Source organism: Ambystoma mexicanum, chromosome 12 (genome assembly GCF_040938575.1).
Source record: "Ambystoma mexicanum isolate Mex_15411 chromosome 12, UKY_AmexF1_1, whole genome shotgun sequence".
Classification (NCBI taxonomy): Eukaryota; Metazoa; Chordata; class Amphibia; order Caudata; family Ambystomatidae; genus Ambystoma; species Ambystoma mexicanum.
Window position 1 is genome coordinate 623153334 of NC_090936.1, and position 26550 is coordinate 623179883.

The window sequence follows — 26550 nt, forward strand, 5'->3', positions numbered from 1 at the left end:
CCTAACGATACCTCAGGCAAAGGCCTCGGGGGTTGGGCCTCGCTAACCACCCAGAGATTAACTGTGTGGGCCTTCTGAGACCCATATCAAAGATTCCAGGTGCCAAAACACCTCCATGCCCCCCACCCAGCACCTCACCCAACCAGGATGGTGTCACCCAACACAAGTACCTCTCTTCCATCCCCCTTTGCCGGGGAACCCCCAGGGCCTGATCCTGGTCCCCCTCTAGGGCCACTTCTCGAGCTCCCAACCTTTCAGGGCTACTCAGAGCCCTCTTCTTCTGGCCTGCTGCTGGGACCATTACCCATTCTCACAGTTTCCACTTAATGGGTTCCTGCACCACCCTCCGCTCCTGATGGATGGCCTCCTCCTCCCCTTTCTCCTCCAATTGCAGGATCCTCATCCCTTCCTCACATGAGGAGATGCAGTGTTGTTGTCCTTCCAATGAAAACAACAATGCAAAAGGGAAATTCCATTTGTACTTCATTTGCACCCGCGTCAGGGCCCTGACCACTGGTTCCATCAGTCTACGCTTCACCAGCATAGATTGCACCAAAATCTGTTACAATTGAATTTCAGACCTGTGAACCTTTATGGCGCCTACCCTCCTGGCTGTGCTTAATATCCTTTCCTTCTGACCATACTGCTGCAGTGCTACCACCATGTCCCTTGGTCTTGCACCCAGTTCTCCCTTCATAGGACCCACATGATGAATCCAGGCCAGTGGAACCTCTGAGGAATTTTCCACTTCCAGGAGGTCCGCAAAGATCTGCTGTACCGTTTCTCTTTGTCCACGACTCCCTCCCAAAGGCCCTTTATACGTATGTTGGATCTTCTCAATCGATGTTCCAAGTCCTCGCACTAAATCTCCATGTTCTGTGTGACCCTTGCGCATTGTTCCACCAAGCTCTCAATCTTCTGAGTGTACTCTGCTAGTCCCTGAATGGCGTTCTCGGCCGCGTCAGTCCTCTCACCCAGGTTTGCTGTGTCACCTTTCACCTCATGTAGTGACTGGAACAACTCAGTTCTAATAATACTCAATTGTGACTGGAGGGTCTCAATGATTTCTTGCTGAATTCTTGAAAAAACTGTTGAAATACCTTGTTAGTAATCGCCTGCCCCGCCATTTGTAAGGTCGGCGCCCCTGTCTCCACTCGTCTCTGAGATCCCTGCTCACTGGTCGCGACGCCTCCCCCTCTCTTCTCCAGAGCTTTAGTAAATTGCCTTCTTGAGGCTTTTTTGCAGGCTTGTGGGAGGGATTAGTGTCCTTAATGGCCTTGTTTTTGTGCCTCGACACCTGTGGGTGCTGTGCCATAGGGAGTCATGGCTCCTCTTGCTCTGTGGTCAATCTGGACCAACTTCATCTCGGGGTACCCCCCAGCGTGAGGTGGACTCCTTCTCCCTCACCTGTGCACCCCCCTCCTCTTCACAGCCCAAGAGCCATTGCTCCCCCTTCCTCTTAAGGGGCCACCTCATGCCAGCACTTCAGTTGTCCTTTGCTTCTGTGGAGGGTGCACCTCCCAGCATCCGGTGGGTGTCCGGCCCCACTGCGCGTTGGCTGTATCTGGGGGGGAGGTGGGAAAGCTCCCTGAGCCGTTCTCTTTGGACTCCCCCAAATCCCCCACCTGGGGGGTGGATGGGACACCTTCCCGCCGCTCCCGTCTCACCCAGCCCTGCTTCACCTGCCTGTGCCCACCGGTACGACCGGCCTCTCGCAGCCACTCTTTTTAGGGCTGCCGCTGTCCACTCCAGGTCCCACCTGTACTCGCCAGCTATGCTGCTGTCACTTGGTGGTCTGCTAATGCCTAAGCTCCTCACCCGGAGCCGCTCACCTCTCAGCAGGTTTTCCAGGCCCACCAGCCTGTTTCCTCCATACATGCGCTCCTTGCATCTGTAGCCCACTCAGACTCTCAGCAGGGGCTGCTAGCGCTCTGCTCTGCTGTTCCCCTCATGGGGGACTGGTGACAGCGGCACCTCTACAGCATCCCACATCACTCGATTGCTTGGCCTGCAGGGTTGTTGCGACCTCTTGCCCACCACGCACTGCTTTCCCGCCTAATTGGGAGGGGGGGGCAGGGTCTTTTTTATGACAGCTTTATTATCTTGGACTCCGGAGGTATCTCTCTTTCCTGTGCCTGTTCCATCTTTTATTGGGATATTCAATTTGTCACAACAAGTTAATAAACCTTCCCTTGGAAGTCTGTCCCTATTCTAATGCAAAACAAACAACCTGTGTTTTAAGCTTTTAAGCTGTACCACAGGCCCCTCCAAAACCTAGAATTCTAGAGTTCAAGCAGGTCCCTCCTGGATCTTTTGTCCTTTGTCTTGCCATATAGTTATGTATTATTCTGTTGCCTTTGTAGGATTCCCATTAGGCCCCTCTCATAGGCCATTGGGTACATGATTCACAGTATGCTCTTCTAGGACTCTGGTTATAGCATTTACAACAGGCCTCCCTCTCTCTCTCTCTCTCTCTCTCTCTCTCTCATATATATGCCTTGGAACGTCTCCCTTTCTATTAGGGCTCTTTCTTCAGTCTTCACCTTATCAAGAGCATAGGATACCCTGTTGCCCTCTTCCCATAGGCATTTGAGTGCAGGATGTGCAGTATGCCTCTCTCCTAATCCTTGGCATTCACAACAGACCTCTTACTTAGGCATTGGGTTACAGGACTCCCAGTAGGCCTCTGTCACAGGTATTAGCCCCTACTGCAATGGCGTGTACCCTCTTATCTTTTTCAGGGGTCACTGATGAAAAGCTCCAGGCGTTGTATTTCCAATTCCCCCTTGGGTGTGGAGGTAGAGGGCTGTGGTGCCCTTCAGGTCAGCCTTCCCATTCCAGGGCTCCAAGGGCTTAACAGCTCTTCCCTTATACTTCCAGCCTCTCCAGTCTAGCACTGCCTTCCTCCAGGCAGCAGTCTTTCCAGGAGTCCTCCCTCCAGCATCCTCATCTTGTAGCAAGGGAGCATCAGCACTCACACCTGGTTCCTCCGGGTCGAAGACACTGAATTACCTTGTCCAGCTCCTTGTGTATACCCATGAGACTCTGGTGCAATTGACACTGATTGGTTCCTTACTAGGCTCCTTGGTCTCCCTCTGTGGGATTGGCCAGACGCTGTGATAACCCCACTTCCTCCCACCATATCTCTACTAATTGGTTCTTTGTCTTAACAATGGGTCTATTGATTTTCTCTCATCTAGCATACACCTGAAAGGTGTCCAAGTTGTCTGTGGAGTGCAGTGTCATCTTGGAATTCCCTTCTGTCTTTGACAGCAGCTCAGCTGCATTTTATAGTCTTCTGCTAGGTGCAGAGTTTCCCCCAGTTTGCGGTTGGCGAGAGTCCCATTGCTTGTTTCTATATTTCTGGTCCACTCCATTGTGATGTATTCTGGGAGATGGAGATTCTGGGCGGGAGGCTGAACAGGGTGTTTCTTGCAACCATGCTACTATTTCTCCAAGACCTCTGGTGCAGATATGTAATCCTGCCCCCCCCCCCACCCCCTCCCACACCCCTTGTGCCAGACAAGCCTGCCTCCTCTCCCTGGTTGGTGGGCTGCTAGACAATGTAGTCCACTGTAGCAGGGGCATCCAAGTATAATGACACAGGCTCAGGGAATTAATTGAACACTGGGACGGCAGCCGCCAACTGATCCTAATCCAGGGGTGGCTATATGAGAAAGGATAACATGGGAGGAGACAGCCTCCGGGAAGATGTCGTGGCTCCATCAGACGACACGGTATCTCCCATTTTCCCTTGAAAACATCTCCATGTCTGAAACCCTTATAGCTTATTGTCATGTATCCACTCCCTTTCCTATGAAAAGCAGGGAAAACCCTTTTACCAAAACTACTGTCCAGCCTTTGTCTAATTTGCCAATGCGATGAAATCTCCTTTTTCAATTCCACTTGCCCATCAATCAGAACTGACCTCCGATCAAAACCCATTGAAAATGCTGATCCGAATTCCATAAATCAGTCCTCCGCAATGGACTTCTATTCCCAGAATTCACAAAATATTGGGATGAAGACAGATCAAACAATGTGAAGGAAAAGAGACTGCAAACCTAGCCAGCTCTCTAGTGTTTGCTGGCACTCACTTGTCCCTGGGAAATGTAAGCAGCCCAGCAGCCCAAACAGGGAAAGGAAGGCAGCTTGCTAGGGCGACTGGTGCAAGAGGGCTTCACCTCTCCACGAGAAACAGGGTGCCGAGAAGCCAGGACCGGGGTGGTGGAGTCAGGCAGCTCACCACCGGAGGAACAAGGAACTGCTTGGTCGAGGGTCACTGTGGGAATGCCAGGAGCCGAAGAACTCCTGTGCGTTCGGATGCAGGGGAACAGAATTTTGCTTACCGGAGTCGAGAAGAAAACAGGCGAGCAGAGAGAGGAAGCTGCTGAGGACCGGCAGGCAAAGGTAAGAAGACTGCGAGAGGGAAGCAGATGGGAATCCTTACCCGGCCGATGGCGAGAGAAGATACCAGCACCTATAGAAACCGGTGACTCCTATGAAAAGCAACAGGGACACGGGGCCTATCGGCAAACACGCCTAGTGCAAACAATTGAAAGTTACTTTTGCGACCTCTGCGACTCTCTCTCACTCACCATTCTCCCCTCTGGCCCGATTCATTCTGCAGGACACACTCTTGATGTTCTCATCTCTAATGATCTCCACCTCTCTGTCCCCCTCTCCACTCCTCTCTCCTGGAGTGATCACTTTCTCCTCTCCTCCCACCTCACCCTCCCTACCCCGCAGGCCAAGCCACCTCCGTCACTGCCACCCACCTTCTTGGTCATCCGACCCATGAAACGTGTGTCAGTTGAGGCTTTTGCCGCCACCTTCTCACCCCTTCCTCCCCCTCTGGCTGACTCTCTCCCTGACGCAGCCCTCTCCACTCTTCTATATCTGATACTCTTGATATCCTTGCGCCTGTCATGAGAATCTGCCTGAAGCCCAAAGTCAAGTGTAACTCCTGGTATGACTCAGACCTTGTCACCCTAAAATGCAGGTGTAGGGTGGCCGAGAGGAAATGTCGTGCTTCAAGTTCATCCTCTGACAAACTGGCCTGCCGCCTGCTGCAAAGGCAATACCGGCTCTCCGTCCTCACCAAGAAGAGAGCTCATATCCAAGCCTGTGTCTCTGCGGCTTCTAACAACTCGGCTGAACTCTTTAAAATCTACAAGGAACTGGCCAATCATGCCGTAGTCTCTACCTCTCCTCTCCTCTCCTGTCCCTTCCCAAGCTCTCTGCACAGCACGGGCTTCTCACTTCATTTCTAAAACTCAGGACATCCTGTCCTCACTTTCCTCCTTTTTCCTCCCCCCCTCTATTCCCAGCTCTTCCTCTGGCCCTTCTTCAGCCACCCCTCCTCCCTCCTTCTCTGCCTTTCCCCATTTCTCTGCAGACGAGGTTTCTAGGCAAGTCCGATCTATGAAAGTCTCATCGAAACAGGTTCACCACTGTTCCTCCAAAACTATCAAGGACCCCATCGACTCCCTGGCTCCTGCCCTGGCTGATTTCTGCAACCACTCCTTCACCACTGGAGTCTTCCTTTCCCCCCTGAAGCACTCCCTTGTGCACCCTCTTCTAAAAAAAACCTCTGCAGACCCCTCCTGCCCGGCTAACTATCGCCCAATCTCCATCACTCCCTTCCTGGGCAAGCTCCTGGAGAAACTGGCCATCTCCCAGCTCAATCTCCACACTGAATCTGTTGGTTGTCTTCATGAACATCAGTCTGGCTTCAGAGCTACCAGAAGCACGGAAACTGCTCTCCTGAACATCCGTGAAGACCTGCTCACCAACCTTGACTCTAACACCCCGTGCATTCTCATCTTGCTTGACCTCTCTTCTGCCTTTGACACTGTCAACCATGCCATCCTGAACAACCGTCTCTGTGATAACCTGGGTATCACTGGTGAGGCTCTGGCGTGGCTGACTTCTTTCCTCTCAACCGACCCTCCCAGGTCCAACTGGGGTCCTTCCTCTCCAACATCTTTTTCTCTACTTGTGGTGTCCCCCAGGGATCTGACCTCTCTCCCTGGCCGTTCAACCAAGACCTGGCACTCCTTGCCCACCGCATCGCCGCTCTCTGTCCCAACCTTCAGTGCTATGCGCATGATACCCAGCTCATTTTCAGGCTACCCTCTGTCTCCTCCTCTCCTTCCCTCATCTCTGTCTGTCTGCCATCCAGGAGTGGTGTGCCGGCAACAACCTCTGCCTTAATGCAAGTAAGACTGAGATTCTACTCATTGGCAAACCCACTCCCTCCTTCCCTGCGGCTCTCTGGCCGGCCTCTCTTGGCCCTCTTCCTACTCCCACCTGCAAGGCTAAAAACCTTGTGGTCATCTTCGACTCTGCTCTCTCCTTCTCCCCTCCCATCTCTGACGTCTCTAAGAAGTCGCACTATCAGCTGCACCTCCTTAGAGGTATTCTTCCTTTCCTCTCCTTCCCTCAGAAGCTCACTGTCTCCAGAGCCCTGGTCCTTTATAGGCTGGTGTTAGGCAGAAACCTGTGCAGTTCCCTTAGGGACCACTGAAAAAGATTTAGGACTACAGGTGGTTGGCAGTAAACCCAATTGGTAGCAGTCTGTACCACCCAGATTTACATGGTAGCTGTGGCTGGGCAGTCGAACTTCTCTCAAGATGAGTTAGGCAGTATGCAGAGTATACACAATAGGTACAGAGACACAGTAGTACAAGCAAACACTGACAAGAGCTTTGGTGTAAAAGTATATAATTATTTATTTAAAGGCACTTGTAAATTACACTAGCACAAAAAGAGGTAAGTACATTCAGCACACAGTCACTATTACTAGAAGTACATCCCTTATTCCTTATTAGACAAGTCTTAGTTAACACCACTTATTTCCAGACAGAGGTGAGCGCTTAACTAAAGATGGCACTCCAATAAGTTAAGAAAAAGGGGGGGAAAAGGCAGAAATTAGGAAAAGCACACAACACAATACTTTAGAAGCACCCAGCAAGGCAGGAAAGTCAAATCTACTTGTGAGCAAAAAGTTCAGAGGCCAGGCTCCGTCTTAGAGAGAACAGAGCGCCAATGCACCCAAGATCACACAGTTTAAAAGTCTTGAAAAGTCTTGCAGGGAGTTCAGAAAAGAATTAAGTCAGCTCAGAAAAGTTCAGCTAGCCAGCCTAGGGCCAACCCAAGTAGTAAGTGGAGGCTTTAAGAGTTACCCCACACAGACCGTTGCGAGGGAGGCCAGGCAGACACAGTACCTTCAAAGTGGGGAGGATCCTCCAGCGGGGGCAGTTGTTCCTGGCAGGAGGTGCAAGTCACGGCGTCGTCCAGAGGAAGAGATGGACTCGATGTGGAAGAAAGCTGAAGGTCGTTGCACTGCCAGGGAAGAAACCAGCATGGAGTTTTCCGGTTAAAAGGTATGACCCTTTTATTCGCGGTAGTGGAAAAACCGTGGTATCCCGGTTGCCGGGGTGCTTGGCACAGGCAAGGCGGCCACGAGATGATCCGGGAAGGCGAAAGGACGGGCAAACTGGTTATCTCCACCAGTCAAAGAAAGAAGACTCTCCGGGCTGGAGATCTCCTCTGTCGTCGGGAAAAGTGGTGAGACAGTTCAGCAGGGCTCCACCGGTGGTGTCGTCGTTGCAGGTCGGCTCAGCTTCTCCCTCTTTGGATTCTTTAGGTCCTGTGGCGACTTCTGAAGTTCCAGTCCCCAAAGCCCTGCTTTTATGCAGCAAACCCCCATTCATTCAGCCTAGCTGTCAATCAAACATGCTAAGTGGTGAGCCGGGCGGCTCACCACTTGGCCCAATCACACAAGAGTGCGACTTGAGTTGCCAAGGTAACTCAGTCCAGGGTGCCTAAACCCCCTCCAACACCCCCCTGTGGTACCCAGACAGAGTGGCACCACTTTTGGAGGCTTCTGTGGAGAAGCCCGCCAAAAAGTGGAACAAAGGGCCTGACTTGGGTTGGAGTCACAGAAGCGAACACAAACGCCATTTTGGAACCGAGTTTCGGCAAAAAATACCAACCAGGGTTTTTATATTAATTTAATAAATCCGGCGGTATGTTCGAGGCTATATTAAAAAGTGGTAGCCTCGAACAATGGGAAAATCCCATAGGAAAATATTTGCGGTCGAATATAAAAAGTAGTATCCACTGCCACCAGCCAAAACTCGATCAGGGGGGTCGGAGACGTGCCCCCTCGAACAACAGACCCCGGGGCAATCGAATTGCTCTGACCAGTACGTCCACAATATGATGGTTTGTACTGGTTTCTGTTCATAATTTGGGACTAGTAAAGCCAATGGCGACTTTACATGCCCTGGGAGACAGTAGTCAGTCCCAGGGTATGGAGTCTGTTTGGGGGTCACTATGACACCCCTGGGTTACTGCACTGAGGGTGCTGTGTAACCCACATACCAAAAACACATGAAGCCCTATGGGGTAAAGGACCCCATAGCCCATAAAACACACACAAAGTCAAAGGAACACCTCAAATCATGTTTGTTTTTGTTTGTTTGTTGTCTAAGAGTGGGAGTAAAAGAGTCTATTTCTTAGCAGGAGAGAGAAAAATAAACCCCAAAAATCCAGCAAAGCTGCTGGGGGACTCACTAGGTTTGGGAAATTAGCCTTAACAGAGAATTCTCCCTAACAGCTGGACTATTGTAACAGCCTCTATCTAAATCTGCCTGCCTCTACTCTCCGCCCTCTGCAACTTATCCAGAACAGGACTGCGAGACTTAACCTTGGCCTCAAATCCAGGGATCGTATCTCTCCAGGACTGAAATCTCTGCACTGGCTCAGAGTGGCTGCGAGGATTTAGTTCAAAACCCTCTGCATTGTACACAAGGTCTTCTGGGGTCTGGGGCCGCAATACCTTCAACTCTTTCTTCCTAAATTTGTTCCTTTTCGTGCTCTTCGCTCATCCGCCTCCAACTCCCTCATTGTCAGTCGCTCCTCCAAGCAACAGAGTTGGTGGCAGATCACTCTCTTCGGCAGGGGCCTCTCTCTGGAACAGCCTTCCTGCCTCCCTGAAACTTGAGGAGAACCATCTCGGGTTCTGGAGGCACCTCAAAACCTTCCTCTTTGCCTCTTCCTTCCCTCCCCCTCTCCTCTGCTGATGATCTGACTGAAACTGCTCTGGTTACCTGGCCACCCTTTCTGATCTCTGGCCCAGGTCCCGTCAATTGCCCACTTGCACTGCCTCCCTGGCAACCCCTGCACCTGGGGACTGTTGTTCTGTATCCCTACAGTCCACCTACCAGCACTTTTGTCTGTACTTCCTTGCACTTGCCACCAGCTGGCCGTTTATTTATCCTATTTATTCCACTTTTTCCCATGTACTGCACTTTCCCCTCTCCCTTCCCCCGCGCACTTTTCCTTTCCCCCCTTCTCATGCACTTGCGCGATCTGAATGACACTTGGCCTAGTAGGATCGTTGTCTGTCCTCCCTTTGTTCCCCCCCCTTGCCTCGTCGCGCCTTGAAACACTTGTGTATAGTCGTGTTATAAATGCCATATCATATCATATATCATAAAGCGAAAGGAGATGGACAAGTGGAAAGAAGGGAATTTGACTCACAAATAAACCCCTTTGTAATATGTAAGTGTACACAGTGTTAATATGAAGAAAGCAGAAAGAAAATAATATATCAGGAAGATACATTATCGAATACTAGGAATATACAACTTTGGGAAAGGGGCGATAAAACCAAATGAACAGAAGTCGTGGCAGCGGAGTATACCAGGCAGTCACAGGTCTGTGGAGTGACTCGGAAGTCCTGGCAGAGGAGGATAACGGGCAATTGAAGAGGATTGTGTTAAACAAGCCATATGTGCAAGTGTTGCACTTGACCAAGAAAGGCCCTAAGAATTGTTCTTGAAAGAAACTGTGAAGTCATGCAAGTTTCATGGACAAGTGTTGCATTTAGCAAAGAGAGGCTCAAAGAACTATAGTGTATGAAAACCTCAAGGAGAAAAGAGAATCCAGGGGAAGGGATCTACCCTCTGAAACAAGAACTTTATTCTTGAAGAAACATTTGTTTGTTATTTATCCTTCCTTTATGAACACCTTTTTCCGAACCACTCGAGGTTAAAGAAATGTCCCTTTTTCACCTAAGAGTTAGGTTTGTAGTGTCAGGGTCAGAATAAAACATTAGACACAGGACATTCATGTTTTTGACATCCTGACACGGCCAGAGCCTTCTTTTTGTTTGTCAGAAGGGTCTGTAATGTCTTCCTCCTCCACGGAAGAATCCGTCTCTCCCACTTCCCCTTCCACCTCACCTCTGTTTTTCCACCGGAGTGCCGGCTTCTGGTTTCCTTTGGGTCTGGGCCTCTCCTTTTTTTTATGCAGATAGGGGTGACCGTGGAAGGACGCCACGGTGTCACCTTGTAGGTGAACTGTGGCTATCCTCCGCGGCCAACTGAATGTGGGGAAAAAGCCAGTGGCACAAAAAACCCCAAGGAAGTCCACACTGAGCCGGTTGTAGTCTTTGGGATCCAGTAGCTCTTGAGGAAGATCCGTGGGAAGTGAACAACGGTCTGGTCCGGCAGCGGAACAGGATGTGGAGAAGAATAAGATCACGTAAGTACTCCTCGGAAAGGTAAGTTGCAGAAGAAGTCTCAGCAAGGACTATTAAGTACAGCATAGGGGAAAAGAGGAAGCAGTCCGGGGACAGGAGAGGGTCTGGTATCCTGGGAGCCAAAAACGTAACAATGGGCGAAGGCGAAGCAATCCAAAAGCAGGCTGAGTCGGTACACGGGAAGTCAAGGCAAAAGGGGAAAAAAGGAGGAACAGAACATGATGGAAACAGGAGAGCGAGAAAGGGAGCAGAAGGAAAACAACGGAAGACAGGTGGATTGGAAGGAAAGGCAAGAGGGAAAGAGTCTAGCACGGGAAGGGAGTAGCGAAGGAAAAGCAGAGAGAGAGCGGTGGAGTCAAAGACGGAAAGGAAAACACCCAGCCGGTCAAGTGGCACAGCCAGTAGAGCACTCGCTTTGACATCAGTGCAGAGTCTGCTAACGCAGGTTTGAATCCCGGCGGGGCCAAACTCAGCCTTTCATCCTTCCGAGGTCGGTAAATGAGCACCACACACCGTGGGTAATAATAAGCAGCGCTCAGATACCTGAAGGTTCGTAGCACTATATAAATGCCAAATTATATAAATGCCAAATTATTAAAGGGGGGAAAACCAAAAAAAGCTACGGGTAGCAAGGGAAGCGCAGGCAAACAGCAGACGAACTGGAATACAGGACGTTGCAACGCGCCCGAATGCCGGAAGTGCGGAAAGAAAACAACCAGCGTCGGACGTGCTGCAACAGAAAGACTAGACCTGCACTCAGCGTTGTGCGGAATGTGATGGAAACGGCAATGGAGGACGCCGTTTCCATCGGTTCCAAAGTCGCCAGTTACCCCAGGATATTACAGTTTAGGACGGAAATTCCTCTAGAGCTGGGTCAGAGAGGCCTTTTCCCTGCCCCTTTTTTTGTAAATGAAAGGCTTTAACCAAAAAAGGAGGAACGGGAAAGCTTTTGCCTAAAGATGCTGGTCATTTTCAGCCAGGCACCAGCGGTTCCGACCCTGGTGCCTGTGGCGCAGGCAAGGGCGCTGCTGGCTTCAGCCTTGGTGCCAAAGAGGCCCACTGCGTCTTCCGCGACCGGCAGGGTACCCTTGAGTGACCATCCCCGCATGCCTCTGTATCCACATCTGGCTCTCTCTGAAGCAGAGTTTGCTTGGCACCGTCAGGCTCCGGGCACAGCGCTGGCATGACATTTTAAATTAATGCATCGGGTACATCACAGTCGATGGAGTCCGGAAAAATGAATTGTATCGTGTATCCAGTTTATGCAGTGGCTGCAAAGACTCTGCACTTCTGACATGCTCCTATCCTCTGAAGCCTACTTTGTGCAGAACTGATGACTAAGGGCCGCTTTGTGACCTTTATAAATGTAAATGAATTAATTATTGAGGGTGTGAGCAAGATGCTGGCAATCAAATAGAAGTATCCCCAATGTGGGATCTCCTATGATAAAACTGAACAAATGATTCTAGATCAGGGATGTGTGGCTCTAGATTGATTCTGTGAACAACCTCTTAACACCAAGTGCTTACATCTGCAATCGAGAAGAACCTAATGACAAACCTATAATGCCGACTGATAGGCCAAAAGTTATCTGGATTTGTTTTTAGTAGTACCTGATGAATGGGCTGGCCAATAGACGTATCTGTGCCTGTCTCTTCTTTGCTAATAGATCGACTTTGACTAGCATGAAACTTTATTTTTTGTTTTGCACATGTTAAGCATATGCACTTCTGTATCGCCACAATTATATTAAGGAAGTTAATCGAAAACCTTTTAAAAAGATGTGTTGCCCTTTGTCGAATCTGGATTAAGACTATATATTTCTCAAATGTTTGGTTCAAAGAAGACACCAGCACAAGAGTCACATTTCTTAGACCACTGTTAAGTATGGAAAACTGTGATCGTAGAACTATGTATTGACACTTTCGGAAGTAAAATTAGTGGAGTCTGGTGAAAGAGGTAGGAGTCTTGAGAGTTAACTTTGGCTTAATAAGAGGCAATTGTCTGAATTACATAGCTCAGCCCAGATGGCCACTTCAAGTAAAATATTTGTTTTCTTCATCCAATTGCATATCAGGATGAAATTAAGAAAAAAAGTGTCTGAGTGAATGTTGCTAGAGAAGGGTGTGTTTTTAAGAGATTTGAGGAAAGGAAGATACCCCCTGCCTTATTCCTGGTTAATCGACTCATTGAAATTCAAGTGTAATAAATTTCATTATCTGCCATTATACTAACCCAGTACTCGATGTCCCAGAAATGCTGGCACATACTTTTTGGGGAAATGGTCTAAAAGCAAATTCTTCACTTAAACTTGCTATTATTCCTAGCCCAGCAGTGCATGTGAAATGGCTTGTTTTCTTGAGTGAAATCAGCAACAGCCCTAATTCTTTAAGCTAATGCCATTGGGGGGGGGGGGGGGGGTTGGGTGGTCCAGTCATACAAACTTAGGTGTTATTTTTTATGTCAAAATCATACTGATTTGCATATATTTGTTGCATACAATGGTAAAATTAATGATATTGTTTTAATTTAAATATTTCAAGTGTTTTATATTCTGTTATGTTTTCATGACATTATGATTCACAGACTAATTTCTGGATTTCAATTAACCCAAAGAGAAAGTAAAAATGTATTAAATGGCCAAATTCCCCAGATAGGGTCTAACGCTTTAAGGATTTAATTGAGTTTTACTTTGTCTTTTAGAGTGTCCAGCACTACACTGGAACTGAACACGAAAGCAGAGTGCCTAGAACGATTAAAAAGCCAATTAGCGAAACAAGAGCAAGAAAGAGAAACTCTTAAAAAACAGTGCCAGAACTTAACTTTGGATGCAGTGACACAGCAGAAGGAGTTGAGCACCAAGCTTGAAGTCCTATCCGCAGAGGTGCAGAAATTAAAGTTGGAAAATGAATCCTTAACCAAGGCGCTTGCAGATACCAAAGACACATTTTCAAAGGAAACTGAGTCCTTAAAACATGCGCAGTCTCTCCTAGAAAAGGAAAAGCAGAAAGGCAAAGTTACTCTAGAGGAAAGGGTAAGTTGCAGGTTATCAATGTACATGTATTCATAACTGGTAAGAAATGTAGCAAGAACACATATATAGTACATTTTGAAGTCCGTGAAACAAATGATCATAACTGGAAGGGAACAAGGTTGTCCACGAACCACATGTTTGTTTTTCTAATCAGGGTCCATGCAGTTTGGGAGCTATAGAATAATCCTCCCTCATATCCTCCTACAATAACTAATTATATTCGTGCTTGCTGTCAGTTCTTGTTTTGTTAAAGTGCAATGAATATTAAATCTTACTATTGATCATTTCATTGATACTCAGTTTATCAACCTTGAAGGTATCAAAGGGTGAGTCAGCAGTGCAGTTATGCAAAAATGTTATCCTTAACTCATGAATATATCGGACCTACTACCTACTGATTCCTTCCTTGGTAGCAAACATATAGTGACCATTAGTTCTCTTTAGCAGAAGAATTCATTTAAGGGGCACATAGCATCCACATAGCAGTGCAATGTTATGAAGATATATAAAAAGGCAAGAAAAACATCTGCACCAGTACTGTGAAAACACACCATGCAATAAATTATTCCTGATGCACTCTTCAGGGTCAGTAGACTTACGGTGGCTACTGTGATGAGGGCGATTACTTCTGATGCACGCTTCAGAATTAGTAGCTTTGGGGTTGCGACGGTGACGAGGGAGAGTACTCCTGATGCACTCTTCAGGATCAGTAGCTTTACGGTGGCTACTGCGAAGAGGAAGATAACTTCCGATGCACTCCTTAAACGTCCCCCCGCCCTACCAAATCTACCATGGCCCCTGCTGCCTTCTTCTTGGAGCAACCACGCCTGCGGTTTTCATGGAGTCTTGGATTCAGCCACTTGGCTTGGCCGTTCCTCCTTCTCTGGTCTCCGTTTCTTGCCGCTCTGCACTGGCCCTTTGGGGTACTTGGTCTTTCCATTCCGGTGCATTTGTCAGACCGAACGAGTCACTTCATTGAGGTCACGCCACTGACAACCTGGACTTTGTGTCCTCTCCGTCGAGGACTGATCTCTTCAGCTTGTCTCTCCACTCCCAGGTTTGAACTTCCCGGGGTTTCCACTGTCCACGCCGGCTTCTCTCTTTTCGTGGTCCTTTCTCTCTTTATATTTTGAAGCTGGTACCTCCCCAGCGGACTGCCAAAGTCATTGTCTGGTTTCCATGGGGTGATCTTCAAGTCTCCTCGAGGCCTCCTCTTCTCAGTACTCTCCATCTACTTCTCATCAGTTCTTCCTGGTCATATGTTGGTCAGTCTCTAAATGAGTACAAGAGGGAGTATTACAATACATGACAGTAGTACACTCAGGTTGGGTAACTGGTGTTTGTGGAGATTTTAAGACCTTAAGGGCAAACTGTTTAGGGAATTCCATCATGGAATGGAAGTCAACTTCCCCATGAGTGAAATTCCTCCCTGTGAGTTGCTTCTGATTTTTACCACCGGTAGAGGGAATATCGGGTGGTGGCCTCATCTCCCTAGCCTCCTAGAAAAGGGCTCCCCATGTGGAGAAGTGACATGATCCCATGATTCATCCCATGATTCATCACAGATTCTTAGCTAACCAGTGTGTGCTAATGCAACTAGCAACAAAACTGCTATGCTGCAAGGAAGTAGCACGCCATGCATATGTAAAGGAAAGCAACAGATTATCCATTGAGGATGCTGAGTGAGATCCCACACAGCGATCATGGAGGAAGGCTTTGGTAATGTTGATGACCAACAGTTCCCCTGATGTTAGCTGGATGTGGAGAAAGAATGTCAGTGCTCAAAGGAGAGAAAGTATTTTCTGAGTGGCTGGGGATACTCCACTCGAATATTGCACTCTCCGGCTGTAGTTACACCCACAGACAACCCCATCAGGATTACAGAATAAAAACCTGCTGATGCCAGTTAGCCAGCTAGGAATTGGAGCGGGTTAAGGTGTACCTGTGATTGCAGGAGTGGATCTCTGACTACCAGCCATGGGTGTATTTTTACGGAACAGAAAAAAAACACTTGCTGTACACATGGTGTACTCTCAGTGTAGCTAAGGACACCTCCCATGGATCACTTGATATGTAAACATCAACAAGCCAGAAAAGGGAACGCAGCCAGTGCAGCTGAGCCCTTGGTGAGGTTGTGCATGACGGGGACCAATACACTTTCACAGTTGGACTCTGCTGAGAGATAAAGAGTTGTACAGCCCTAAGTTGGCAATGCACACACTACATTGCTTCATTTGACAGCATGTCCCTATCAAATCTCCTATCACTACCCAGCCATCTGATTTGGCATGCTCCTTTCTCAAATCTTCCTGGGTTATGTTATCCTGATTACCTTAGTTTCACATTCATTCATATACATATCTCTTTTGAAGCATATTCTATCAGTTACAGCTAAATTAAACCTCATAAACTGGGTAGCTCAGCCACACGCTGATACCCAAGTGGCATTCATATGCCAGTAAAATTAAGTCATCTAGTGCATAGTATTGCTGGGCCTGGCTATTGAACGTTAAGGGCTGGGCACTATTTGTGGATGTGGGCTGTCAGTAAGAGACGAGGGAAATCAACTGTTCAGTTTCACTAGTTAATTCAGCCATGCTACGTTAAGTCCAGTACTCAAAATAGGTTTCTGTTAATGTCTGGGGTATTAGTTTCTCCCCTCTCGCGTCGCCTTCCTCTGGAGCTCATTTGGTAAATGCCTTGCATAAGGATTTTATGAATTTTGTTAACATTATGCCTCATTTTCATGTATTTGTATGGGGGAGAGTAGGGCGGAATGAAACTTGTGTTTTGTGATGAATCCTGCAGAGTCATCACTGCTCCTCAGCCTAAAGTCTCCTCCATGTGGCCAGGGGAAGGCAGCCGCTACCTTATCCTGACCCTGGGGGAGGTATTCTGAGGGTGGATCACATGGGAGGAGATGGCTGTCAGGGGAGAGTGGTGACTCCAACCAGAGGGAATCAATATACTGCTCTTTCATGTGAAGAAGAGACTTTGATTCCTGATTTTTTTTAATGGACTCCTGATGTTAAAACTCTAAAAGCCATAACAAAATCATAAACCCCTATTCAGCTTTCTTCTGTACATGGTAAACCTATCTGTCGTTTATGGTGATTGTATTTTAAATGCAAATGTTCAACATTGTGACTTAAAAACAGTTGAAACTTCCTGGGACGTGGAAGAGGAGCAAGGAGTTCATGGGGAGGAAATGTGACGCTAAGAATAATGTGCAGTCTAGTTGTCACTGACCTAATCAGCTTCGCGGGTCATTTTAATCCATGGCTCACCTGCAGGAAGGGCAACAAAAAGAGGAGAGAGAACGAAGTCTGCGGGGTTCGCAGAGCGTGAAGCGAGACTGGTGGCAGAGGAAAGAGTCGTGGGGAGAACGGGAGACGTCTGCCAGAAGCAGATTGGTTGCGTTCTGAACCGGCGATGAGGAACTCCGGGGAAGAGAAAGCGAACAGTGCACATCAGAACTGTCAGAGGAGAGGCGGTCCTGCAGAGCGATGCAGGTCCTGATCACGAAGTTCATGAGAGATGACACGGGGACTGAATGAGACTGCCCAGAAGGGGAAGCTGGCCCCTCGTGAGCACATCACAGCAGCTGCACGGTGAACCGGCGAGTCAGTCTAGAAGCAAACGGGGCCCATGACGCGCAAAAACATTAAAGAATGTTTGGAAAGCATTTTCGAATACCGACCAAATAGGACTGAAAAGAGATGGTAAACCTGGTACAATTCTCCTGACATGAGATGTCGGTATTAATATATTTGACTGAATATATTGGCCGAATGGTACATTTGACCGAATTTGGCCTGTACCATGCGACTGAATATATTCGGTCAAATTGGCTAATACATACCGAGCTTGTGGAGCAGGGGTTGCGGGTTTGTCCCCGCTCCTCATGTTCGGTGCGTATTGGCCTGGGGATTTGCGGGTGTGTCCCCCACTTCCTCGATATTGGAGGCGGGGGATGAAAAAAAAGAAAAAGGGACCCTGCAGTGCAGGATCCGACCGCGTTAGAGGGACGGATCCGACACCGCAGGGTTGAAGCTGATCAGGTAGCGAGCGAGCAGGTAAGTAGGGGTGGGGGGTGGTGTTTGATCATATGAAAACTGATCGCATGCGGGCTGGTATTTTTCAGTCAGTTTGCTGCAGTCACTTTTCATACGGTTAAACACCCCCAATCCGAGTTGTCAGTTGCGGAAAACTTGAAAGCAGCATTGCCAATGTCAAAAGACATTAGCAAAAAGAACAGGGGCAAATATGGTACAATTCTCCTGAGATTAGGTCATTTGGGGGAAACCTGGAACCAGCATTGCTATACGCCCAGAGGGAAACAAAGAGGCAGTAGTTGTACAATTCTCCTGAATGAGACGTCAGTTGGGGGAACTTGGAACAGGCATTGAGAGAAAGGTTGACAGACAGAGCTTCAACACACCTACATATATGTGATTTCAGTATGGGAGAGGTTGGCACAAGTAACAACTGAAGTCAACAAAGTGGTGTTATTGAAGTCCAATTGTGTGATACTCAAAAGAAATATGAATGTTGCCGAGAGACCTGATAAGAGTATCAAGTGGTGAACCTTTTTACAAATAGTTTCCCAGCAGGAGAGTACACCAGGGTATCCGTGTGAACCAAAAGCGATATATTCATGGCAGGCAAGTAAACCAGGATGTCAAGAGTTTTCAGTTGAGAGATGTCCTGGCAGGAGAGTGTACCGGGAAACACACTTTGAACATGTGTTAAAGAGACTTGGTCATGTTAATTTGTTGTTTCAATTGAACATTTTGTCAACCAGAAACTTTTAAAAGACTTGCCTTTTGCTATACTTGAATCTCTATTGGCGAAAATACATGTGTTTAGCCATCCTGAAAAGTAGGAAAGACGTTCCTTTGCGATATTCCAAAAAGTATTGTGGAGCAGGAAGGTTTTTGTTTTGCCATTCTTAAATACACGAAGATACTTCCTCTTTTGCCATATTTCACCCAGTGTTGTGTAAGGAAGGTTTGTTTTGCCATCCTGAGGAAAGTATTGGGTAAAAGAGACATTTATGTTTCCTTCAAGAGACTGGTCTTGACACAGAACAATTGTGAATGGTTTTTCTGAAACAATCCAGGCAAAGGGAACCAACCCCTGGAGACAAGGTTTGTTTTGATTGAAATTATATGTTTGGCTGTTTGCACATTTCTGTTGAGTTGAACTTTAAAACATTTTCCTTGCACTTTTTGCTTGTATATGTTAGTGTGAGGGTCAGATTTAGTTTGGACACAAGGTCAGCCTGCTTTAGTTTTAGTTTCATAGGAAGGGGATTTCATGTTAGGATAGGGAAAAGTAGGGTTTCATCCAAACCCTTTTCTGTTAGTAAAATGGCTAAGATTGAGAAGATTACCACTTTCTGTCCGCCTCTCATTTCTGACCCCTCAGTTTCCACTGCTCCCTTCCTCTCTGCCAAACAAATACTCCAGCATTTGTGTCAGCATGGTGTTTCAAGGTGGTGCAAATGTTGAGGTTACCTATGGAGTCTGCCAGTTTTTTGCACCAGCAAATAGCAGGTGTACTCAATAACAATTCATTGTAAACGCTGCCTGCCATGCATGCATGGGAGGCAGCGTTCACACAATTTGCATGGCGGAGTACAAAAGTGCAGGGTACAAGGTTGTACACTGACTTTTTGCCTTACATTGTGCAAATGAAAACGATTTGGCGGCAGGGCTTTATGTAGGTCAAAGTGTACACTTTGACACCTGGCCTAGTAAGATTGTTGTCTGTCCTCCCTTTGTCCCCCCCCTTGCCTCGTCGCGCCTTGAAACACATGTGTATAGGCGCATTATAAATGCCATATCATATCACGTAACTGGTCCACTATTCGGGTAATACCAAAAGGAGCCCCTCTGAGATCTCCAGTTACACTTTCTGTTATTGGTAAAGGCTGTGTTTAACTTTAAATGATGGGCAGCCATATTTCATACAAGCTTTGTGGCGCAGGAGAGTTGCTTCATTGTTAATGTCTTCAGTTTGTCTTTGTATATACTGATGCAGCCTGTTGTATTCAGGGCAGCATCTTGGACAGAAGTTACCATGCTCTTATTTCCCAGAATTTGTCAGGTTAAAAAATAAATTGTTCCCCCAAATTGAAGGCATGGTCATGGGGGCTGCTACACTCTTAATATAGCCAACCTATACTTAGGAGACTTCAAAGAGAAATTTATCTCAACCTATTGACAGTGCGCATCACTCTCACATCCTTCTGTGGAGATATTTCATATACAACATAGTAGTCACATGGGAAGGTCCAGAAGAGGAACCAAGGCATTTTGCAGACTGGCTTTAATAGCCTGGACCTTCAACTAAAGTTTACATTGACCACCAGCTATTGGAACATACTTTAGGCTCAAACCATAATACCATAAGCCCAGGAAAGAAATGTCCTCCTCGTTTATGGATGTTTCCATTTTGAAGCACTTGGGGATAACCTCATTTTTGTACACGTTCTACACCTGATGTGCAACAACAGTGAAAGATAGCATTTTGAGGAAGTAGCCCAGAGGTTCTCCAAAAAACACATGCAGAAGGATTACCCCAAATGTATTTTGAAGTAAGCGGGGAAAGAATCAATCAACAATAACATAGACGCCCTCGTAGAAGGCACTGTACAAAGACCAGATGATGACCGAATAGTATGCCTGAGCTTCTTCATAATTCCTATTCGGTATTATCCACATATTTGTCATATTTTAGCTAAATGCCAGCACATAAGAGCCCCCACCCCACAGGTGATGGTGACCAATGCACAAGTCTATCCAGCTTCTAAATCTAAAAAGGGCGTGGATATCATAATTGTTGCAATATAATTTACTCAAAAGAACTCTCTAGTGGGCTTTTCGATATAGCATGTATAGTCATAACAGAAGTGAGGGTACACAATACATGAGAATGCCCCACATGTCAATTCTGAAGGACTAAAAAAATCACACCTTTTTTTAGCCATTTATTCCCCAACTAACCAACTTCAAACAATGCAAAGTTCTCTATGCACAGCTCACTGTTGTGAATTCTCACAATCACACTCTCCAGAGCCTTGGCCTCTATCATTATTGGCTTGGATTCACTCTCTGTGACTCCCTTTTAGATGGGGCCATCAAGAAAAGGCTTTACAAATACATGAATGTTCCACGTTGCAGATCCCTTGGCCTTCAAAGTATTGTGAGGAAGAAGGGGTTGAATTAAGTGATTTTTTTTTTATTTTTATTTTTTTAAACACTCTGGACCTCAGTGACTTGTTCTACCCGCACAGGCTGCCTGTAATACAGTCAGCTACAAGACACTTTCAGAAGGTTATGCCTTCCGAGAGTGCTCCAAAATCCCCTCGCTGGGTTTCGACAGGCAGCTGACTAATTCCAGACATTGGGCTTCTCCACGAGTTGGGTGGTAGCCGTTAAATCCAGCGGTAACAGTATTAGCGCCGCCAATACCACTCCGCAGGATCACAACTGTAATCCAGCTGGCGCTATTACAGCCAGGCACTATTACAGCCGGCTGTAACAGCCATGGCTGTAATGGCGCTGACAACACAATGTGCTATCACAGACCTATCCCAAGTACGGTACCGGCGCTAATAGTGCAGGAAATACTCCCGGCCGCCTGTTGGAGGTAAAAAAAACAAAGGTGAGAGAAATAAAGCCACAGGTGCAAACAATGCACACAAGAGGTCTACAAAAGACCCACCCAGGCCCCAAACACACCATGTTGCTATTTTTAGCAAGGAGCTTTGACATGGACTGCTACATGCTGCGCCTCGAGCTACAGAGGCCTGACAACCAGCCCAGGCCACAGGGAGCATAGGGGGAGGTGAGGTGAGGGGGGGTGGGGAGGAGACCAGCCCCAGCAAGGCGTGCAGCCACCCCCAGGGTCAGGCCATCACCCTGGGCCCTGACTGATAACCAGTTGGTAGTTCAGTACAGGCTTGACAGGGCTACTATCACACAGTTGCAAGCCACAATTTAAGGAGACATTGGGAGCAGGATTGCTGTCAGCACCACTGTGCCCCCACTCGTGAAGCGGAGTCAGTCCTGCAATACCTTGGGACGGGCAGCTTTTAGCACACAGTTGCTATTATGCATGGCATGGCCCAGTCCACATTTAGTGCATGCCTGGGCCAGGTGCAGGATGCACTGCTCCGCCATGTGAACCACCATATGGCACTGCCCACCACCCTGGCACAGGTGAATGAACTGAAGGCCCAACATGATTGTAGCCCTAGACTGCGCACATGTTGCACTGGTTGCACCCTGGGACCATGAGGCAGCGTACCGGAATAGGAAAAACATCCATTCATTGAACATCCAGATGACCTGTAGCCCAAACCTCACTATCAGCCACTGCTGTACTCGCTACCCTGGATCCACCCACGACTCCATGGTTCTGCATAACACACTGCCTGCCTACAGGGAGGGGCACAGAGGACAACGCACATGGATAGTGGGGAGTACAAACCCTACCAGAAATGCATGCAAAAGCACAAGAAATGAGGGGCGGGGATGGGGGCAGGGCCACAGGGAGTCTTGTATGCCACCAGGAGCCACAACCAGCACCATCACAGCACCAGTACCATGTACGTGGGGTACACAAGGTCCCCTGCACACGGCCACCACACCTGGACCCACACAAGGTGATAGCCAGCCACACACTGCTCAAAGCACCCTAAGACATGGGACCACAACAACCAGAGTGCACCTTGTCTGTGCTGCTTTACACCCTGACACCCAAGAGCGGCGCCACACAGGAATGCAAAGTGAGAGGAATCCACTACCCATCCCCTAAACCACTGTAGATGATCAGGAGCAAACCTGGACATGAACATCCCTGAGAGAGTGACCAATGAATTCAGATTTATATTTATGATAACCAAAACGAAAACTGGTGCCATGTATCTAAATCTCCACCATCCACTGTGACTGCCACATTCAAATACAAATGACCACTGGCCCTGAACAGCCAGTCATGAGAGCCTCCTCCTGAGGGTCTGGATGCACCACTTTGCCAATCGCACTCAGGGAGTGGTGCAGGTAGAAAGTGGGCTACAAGGGTCATGGCACCCATTGCAGAGCAAACCCATGGAACATGACTACACCAGATTCCAAGTACAAGTGGTTACATGACGGTACTTGATGAGCAGGAGTGTCACACACAAACCCATTAACATAGTGCAGCATCCACTGCTGTGACTTCAGTCATCCCATGTAGCCAACTGTCATCCATCACAGGACAGCCCACTCAATCACACAGGGTGCATGTACGGGTCAGATGATGCATGGCATGAAAGATGATGTGATGTATATATACCAAACTGCCAATCACACTGCATGTCCCTGTTGCACACAAGGAGGACCACAGTGCATAGTGTATTGATGCTTAGTCCTTGCACACCCATTGAAGGGACCTAGGCCTCGTGCACTCATTTCATCCCATGCAGGTGACTTGGGATACCTGCAGCTTACGTGGCTGATGACCCCCTGTTCGGAATACCCAAACACTGACAGAGCAAGTATACAACAATGCCCACAGTAGGACAAACGTATGTATAGAATGGACATTTGGATTGTTGAAGGCACGTTTCTAGTGCCTGGACTGTACTGGAGGGGCACAATACTGGAGGGGCACAAATGTATGCGCCCGAAAAAGTTGGGAAGATTGTCCTCACTTGTGCTATGCTACACAACATCTGCTGCCAAAGGAATATGCCCACTACCCGCAGATGCGCAACCCCCAGGGGATGAGAGTAATGATGAACAGTGCATTGTTCATCTAACAGGGAGGTTGACGCTTTCCACGCGCACCATTAGGTGAGCGGCGTTGCAAATGACGCAATGACCTATGCCTGGGTGACCCCTGTAGGGACCCCTCTGTGGGGGTGTTGGAGGTGGATGGCACTGATGCAGTCAACTACAGCTGCTGGCGGAGAAGATTCTTCAACTCCTGCATCTGTTCTGCATGTGCAGATTGCCCCTCGAACAATTCGCAAACTCTATGGCCAAACCCTATGAGTGCCGCAGTGCATGCCTCCATGACCTTACGTGTGTGTGCATTGTCACGCGCCATGGACTTGGCCGCCCCCTAATCACACTGCTGATGGTCTTGATGTGGCGCTTGTGTTCGCTGGCCATGCCCTCGATCCTCACCTGGCTCCCTCTATCACATCCAGGCATGCAATGACAGCTTTGGCGTGACCTGTTCCTGTGTCCCGTGTGGGGCTGCTGTGCCGGGCAGGGCTGTGCCGTGTTGTGGAGCTGCTGTGCAGGGCAGGGCTGTGCAGTGTTGTGGAGCTGCTGTGCCGGGGAGGGCTGCGTGGTGGTGTGGGGCTGCTGTGCCGGATAGGGCTGCGCAGTGTTGTGGGGCTGCTGTCGCTGGAGGTGCTGGGTTGTCTGGTGGGGCTGCTGTGGATGGAGGGGCTGCCAGCAGATGACCCATGACAGTGTGTTCTCATCCGCCACTGGTGTGTGTGCATGGCGCCAGTGTGCACGGACCTGTGGACGGTGGCTGTGAGTCTCCACATGCTCAGGGGTCCCTTCGGGTGTTACCATGTTACGCTCACCTGGTATCCACGCGGACGCCACCCAGCCCTGGTTGGATGATTTGCACTCTCGAACCCTCTCCCGGTCCCTTGGTAAGGCCTCTGGTTAAAGATGGGTCTGCAATATAGGAGAGCTGGATTCAATACCAGATTGTCTGTCTGTTTTCCCACCTCCCTTGGCCTCAACTCCTTCCTCCCCCTTGGGCCTTCTCCTCACCTTAATATTGTAAAAGGTGGATTCTCCGTCCTACTTCTCGTGGCAGGGCTGCGTAGATGTGGGGGGCGAGCAGCGACCAAGTTACTTCACTGGTGCAAGCCCCCTTGTGGGAATCCAGGCCTGCTGCGACTCCGTAGGTTTGCTGCTTTACAGTCTTTATATGCAGTTCTTATGTTCCTCTTAGTTCAAATAATAATGTCTTGATTCTTTCCTTTTAGGTATGGAAAGGTATTTTGGTGTTGTCATGCAGTTTGAAGATGAGCATGGGCCGGTAGGCGAAAGCGCGATGTGCGAGATGCTGTCCGGTGAGTAATGCGCGATGCGCTGTGCTGTTTCGCCTTTTATATTGATAACCTGTGTCTTTTCTCTCCTTGCAGGTTGCGATGTTCCTCGCCGAGCGCCGTAATGTTCCAGCAATGATACTGACCAGGAGATGACTACCCAGGTAAGAATTGTGTGGCTTTCTTCATTCAGGAGGAAACGCGAGTAACTGCTTACTAATTCTGTCTTTCTCCATTTTCCAGGTTATGGTATTCCAGGATGCATGTGGTGCCGGATGATGGAGTTCGTACCTTCAGGTGAGTGGAACTGAAGTCAGCGATGGATTGAAGACAGGATACTGTTCCAGGTAAGTTTCGTAGTGTTCTTTCTCTCTCTGCAGGTCCTTGGTTTCAGCTAAGCTGGCATCAAAGAACTGGATACGGTGAGTGTTACACTGCCCGCAGCAGAATAACACAAAGCATGTTCTGCTGTTTGGGTGCGGTTTAAATCGTCTCAGGTAAAGTAGTCCAGGTAAAATAGTCCCAGGCCTGCCACACCCAAAAGACTAGACCGCATAGCCCAGTTCCTTGTGACTGAGCTATGTGTGTGCCTCCATGCTGGCTGAACCACCCCCCCCCCCCCCCCCAAGTTAAATAGTTACAAGTAAATAGTCCCATTCTAATGTTAGTCTTCATGATGGTTATGAGCCTGGCGCCAAAGGCGCCAGGACTTACTCTAAGAAAGTCTTGGATGAGGTTTTAAGGCCTTTGACCTGTCCCAAACTGGAAGGCTGACTTGCCAGTGAGGGCCAGGGGCAAGGGTCATGACAGACCATTTGCTGCAAGGACTGTGTGTCAGTGTCAAGACAGATGCACCCTGCTGCTCTTCACCGGATGATGCTCCCTCCTCTGGGGTGGTTGCACTTGTGGCCACTTCCACATCCTGGTAACCCCCGGTGACTTGGGACAGGCTTGGTGAAGCGGACGTAGTGGCTTGGGTGTGGCGAGGTGCTGTGATACTGCTGCGGTAGGGTGGGGTGGGTCCTCTGCCTTGGCGTGTCCTGCCTGGCCCTTTGCAGGGGTGGTGGTGCTGGTGGAGGCGCGTCTGGGCACACGTTGTGATGGGTTGCTTCCTCGTCATGTGGGGTACATTTATCCGCCCAGCAGAACTCCCCTACAACATAAGACCACATCTCAGTCACCAGCAGAATGGCTGCGCTGGCTCTGTTGAGCACGATTGCCTTACATTTAAACTGCATTTTGCAGTCACCAAAATAATGGCTACGCTGGCTTACCTGCCACACATGGGGCAAGATGAAACGCAGAACACCCCAAGAATTGCTGCCATTATTTTCTTCATTTGCACCAGAGAAAAGAAGTCCAAGGCAGCGTTGCTATGCTGCTAGCTCAAAACGTTTTACTGAAAAAGAAAATATTCTGCCTTTTAAAATAACTGCGCACTGATGCCCTGTCCATCTTTTCAACAGTACACAGCTTGGTTCCAGTGAGACCCAGCTATGTTCATACATATTCAGGTTGTGCTACAGCAAATGGGGGCATTTCTCATTGAATGACATGTTGTGCCAGTCAAGATCTATGAAATAGCAAAGAACTACACTACAAGCCGTATGCATAACGCTTTACTTTTGCAACAAAATATCACAGATAAACTCTTTACAAAAAGTATCTCTCTCCTAGCTCATGTCAGTTTCAAGGGACCTTTTATTTTAACAGATGCCTGTGCATTAGAAACATGACTGGGGCTTTGGAAAGGTTCAGAAAATGGATGAGAGGAAGGCCACACTGTAAAGTGACAGCCAAGGAAAACTAACCACGTGTAAAATGTTTTTTTTTTTTACAAACAAGAAAATGTCTGTTTAAAAGTTAAATGTTGTATTAAGGCCCTGT

The 26550-nt window shown here is 48.2% G+C and overlaps 1 protein-coding gene across 4 annotated transcripts in view; it reads left to right on the top strand.

The window, feature by feature from the left end:
* Positions 1 to 26550, top strand: part of EEA1 (early endosome antigen 1) — a 1786886-nt gene that overhangs the window by 1059150 nt on the left and 701186 nt on the right. For all 4 annotated transcript variants that reach the window (XM_069629072.1, XM_069629073.1, XM_069629075.1 and 1 more), the window contains one exon: positions 13259 to 13589. In XM_069629072.1, the coding sequence (XP_069485173.1) occupies positions 13259 to 13589 (331 nt within the window). The remainder of the gene's footprint in view (positions 1 to 13258; positions 13590 to 26550) is intronic.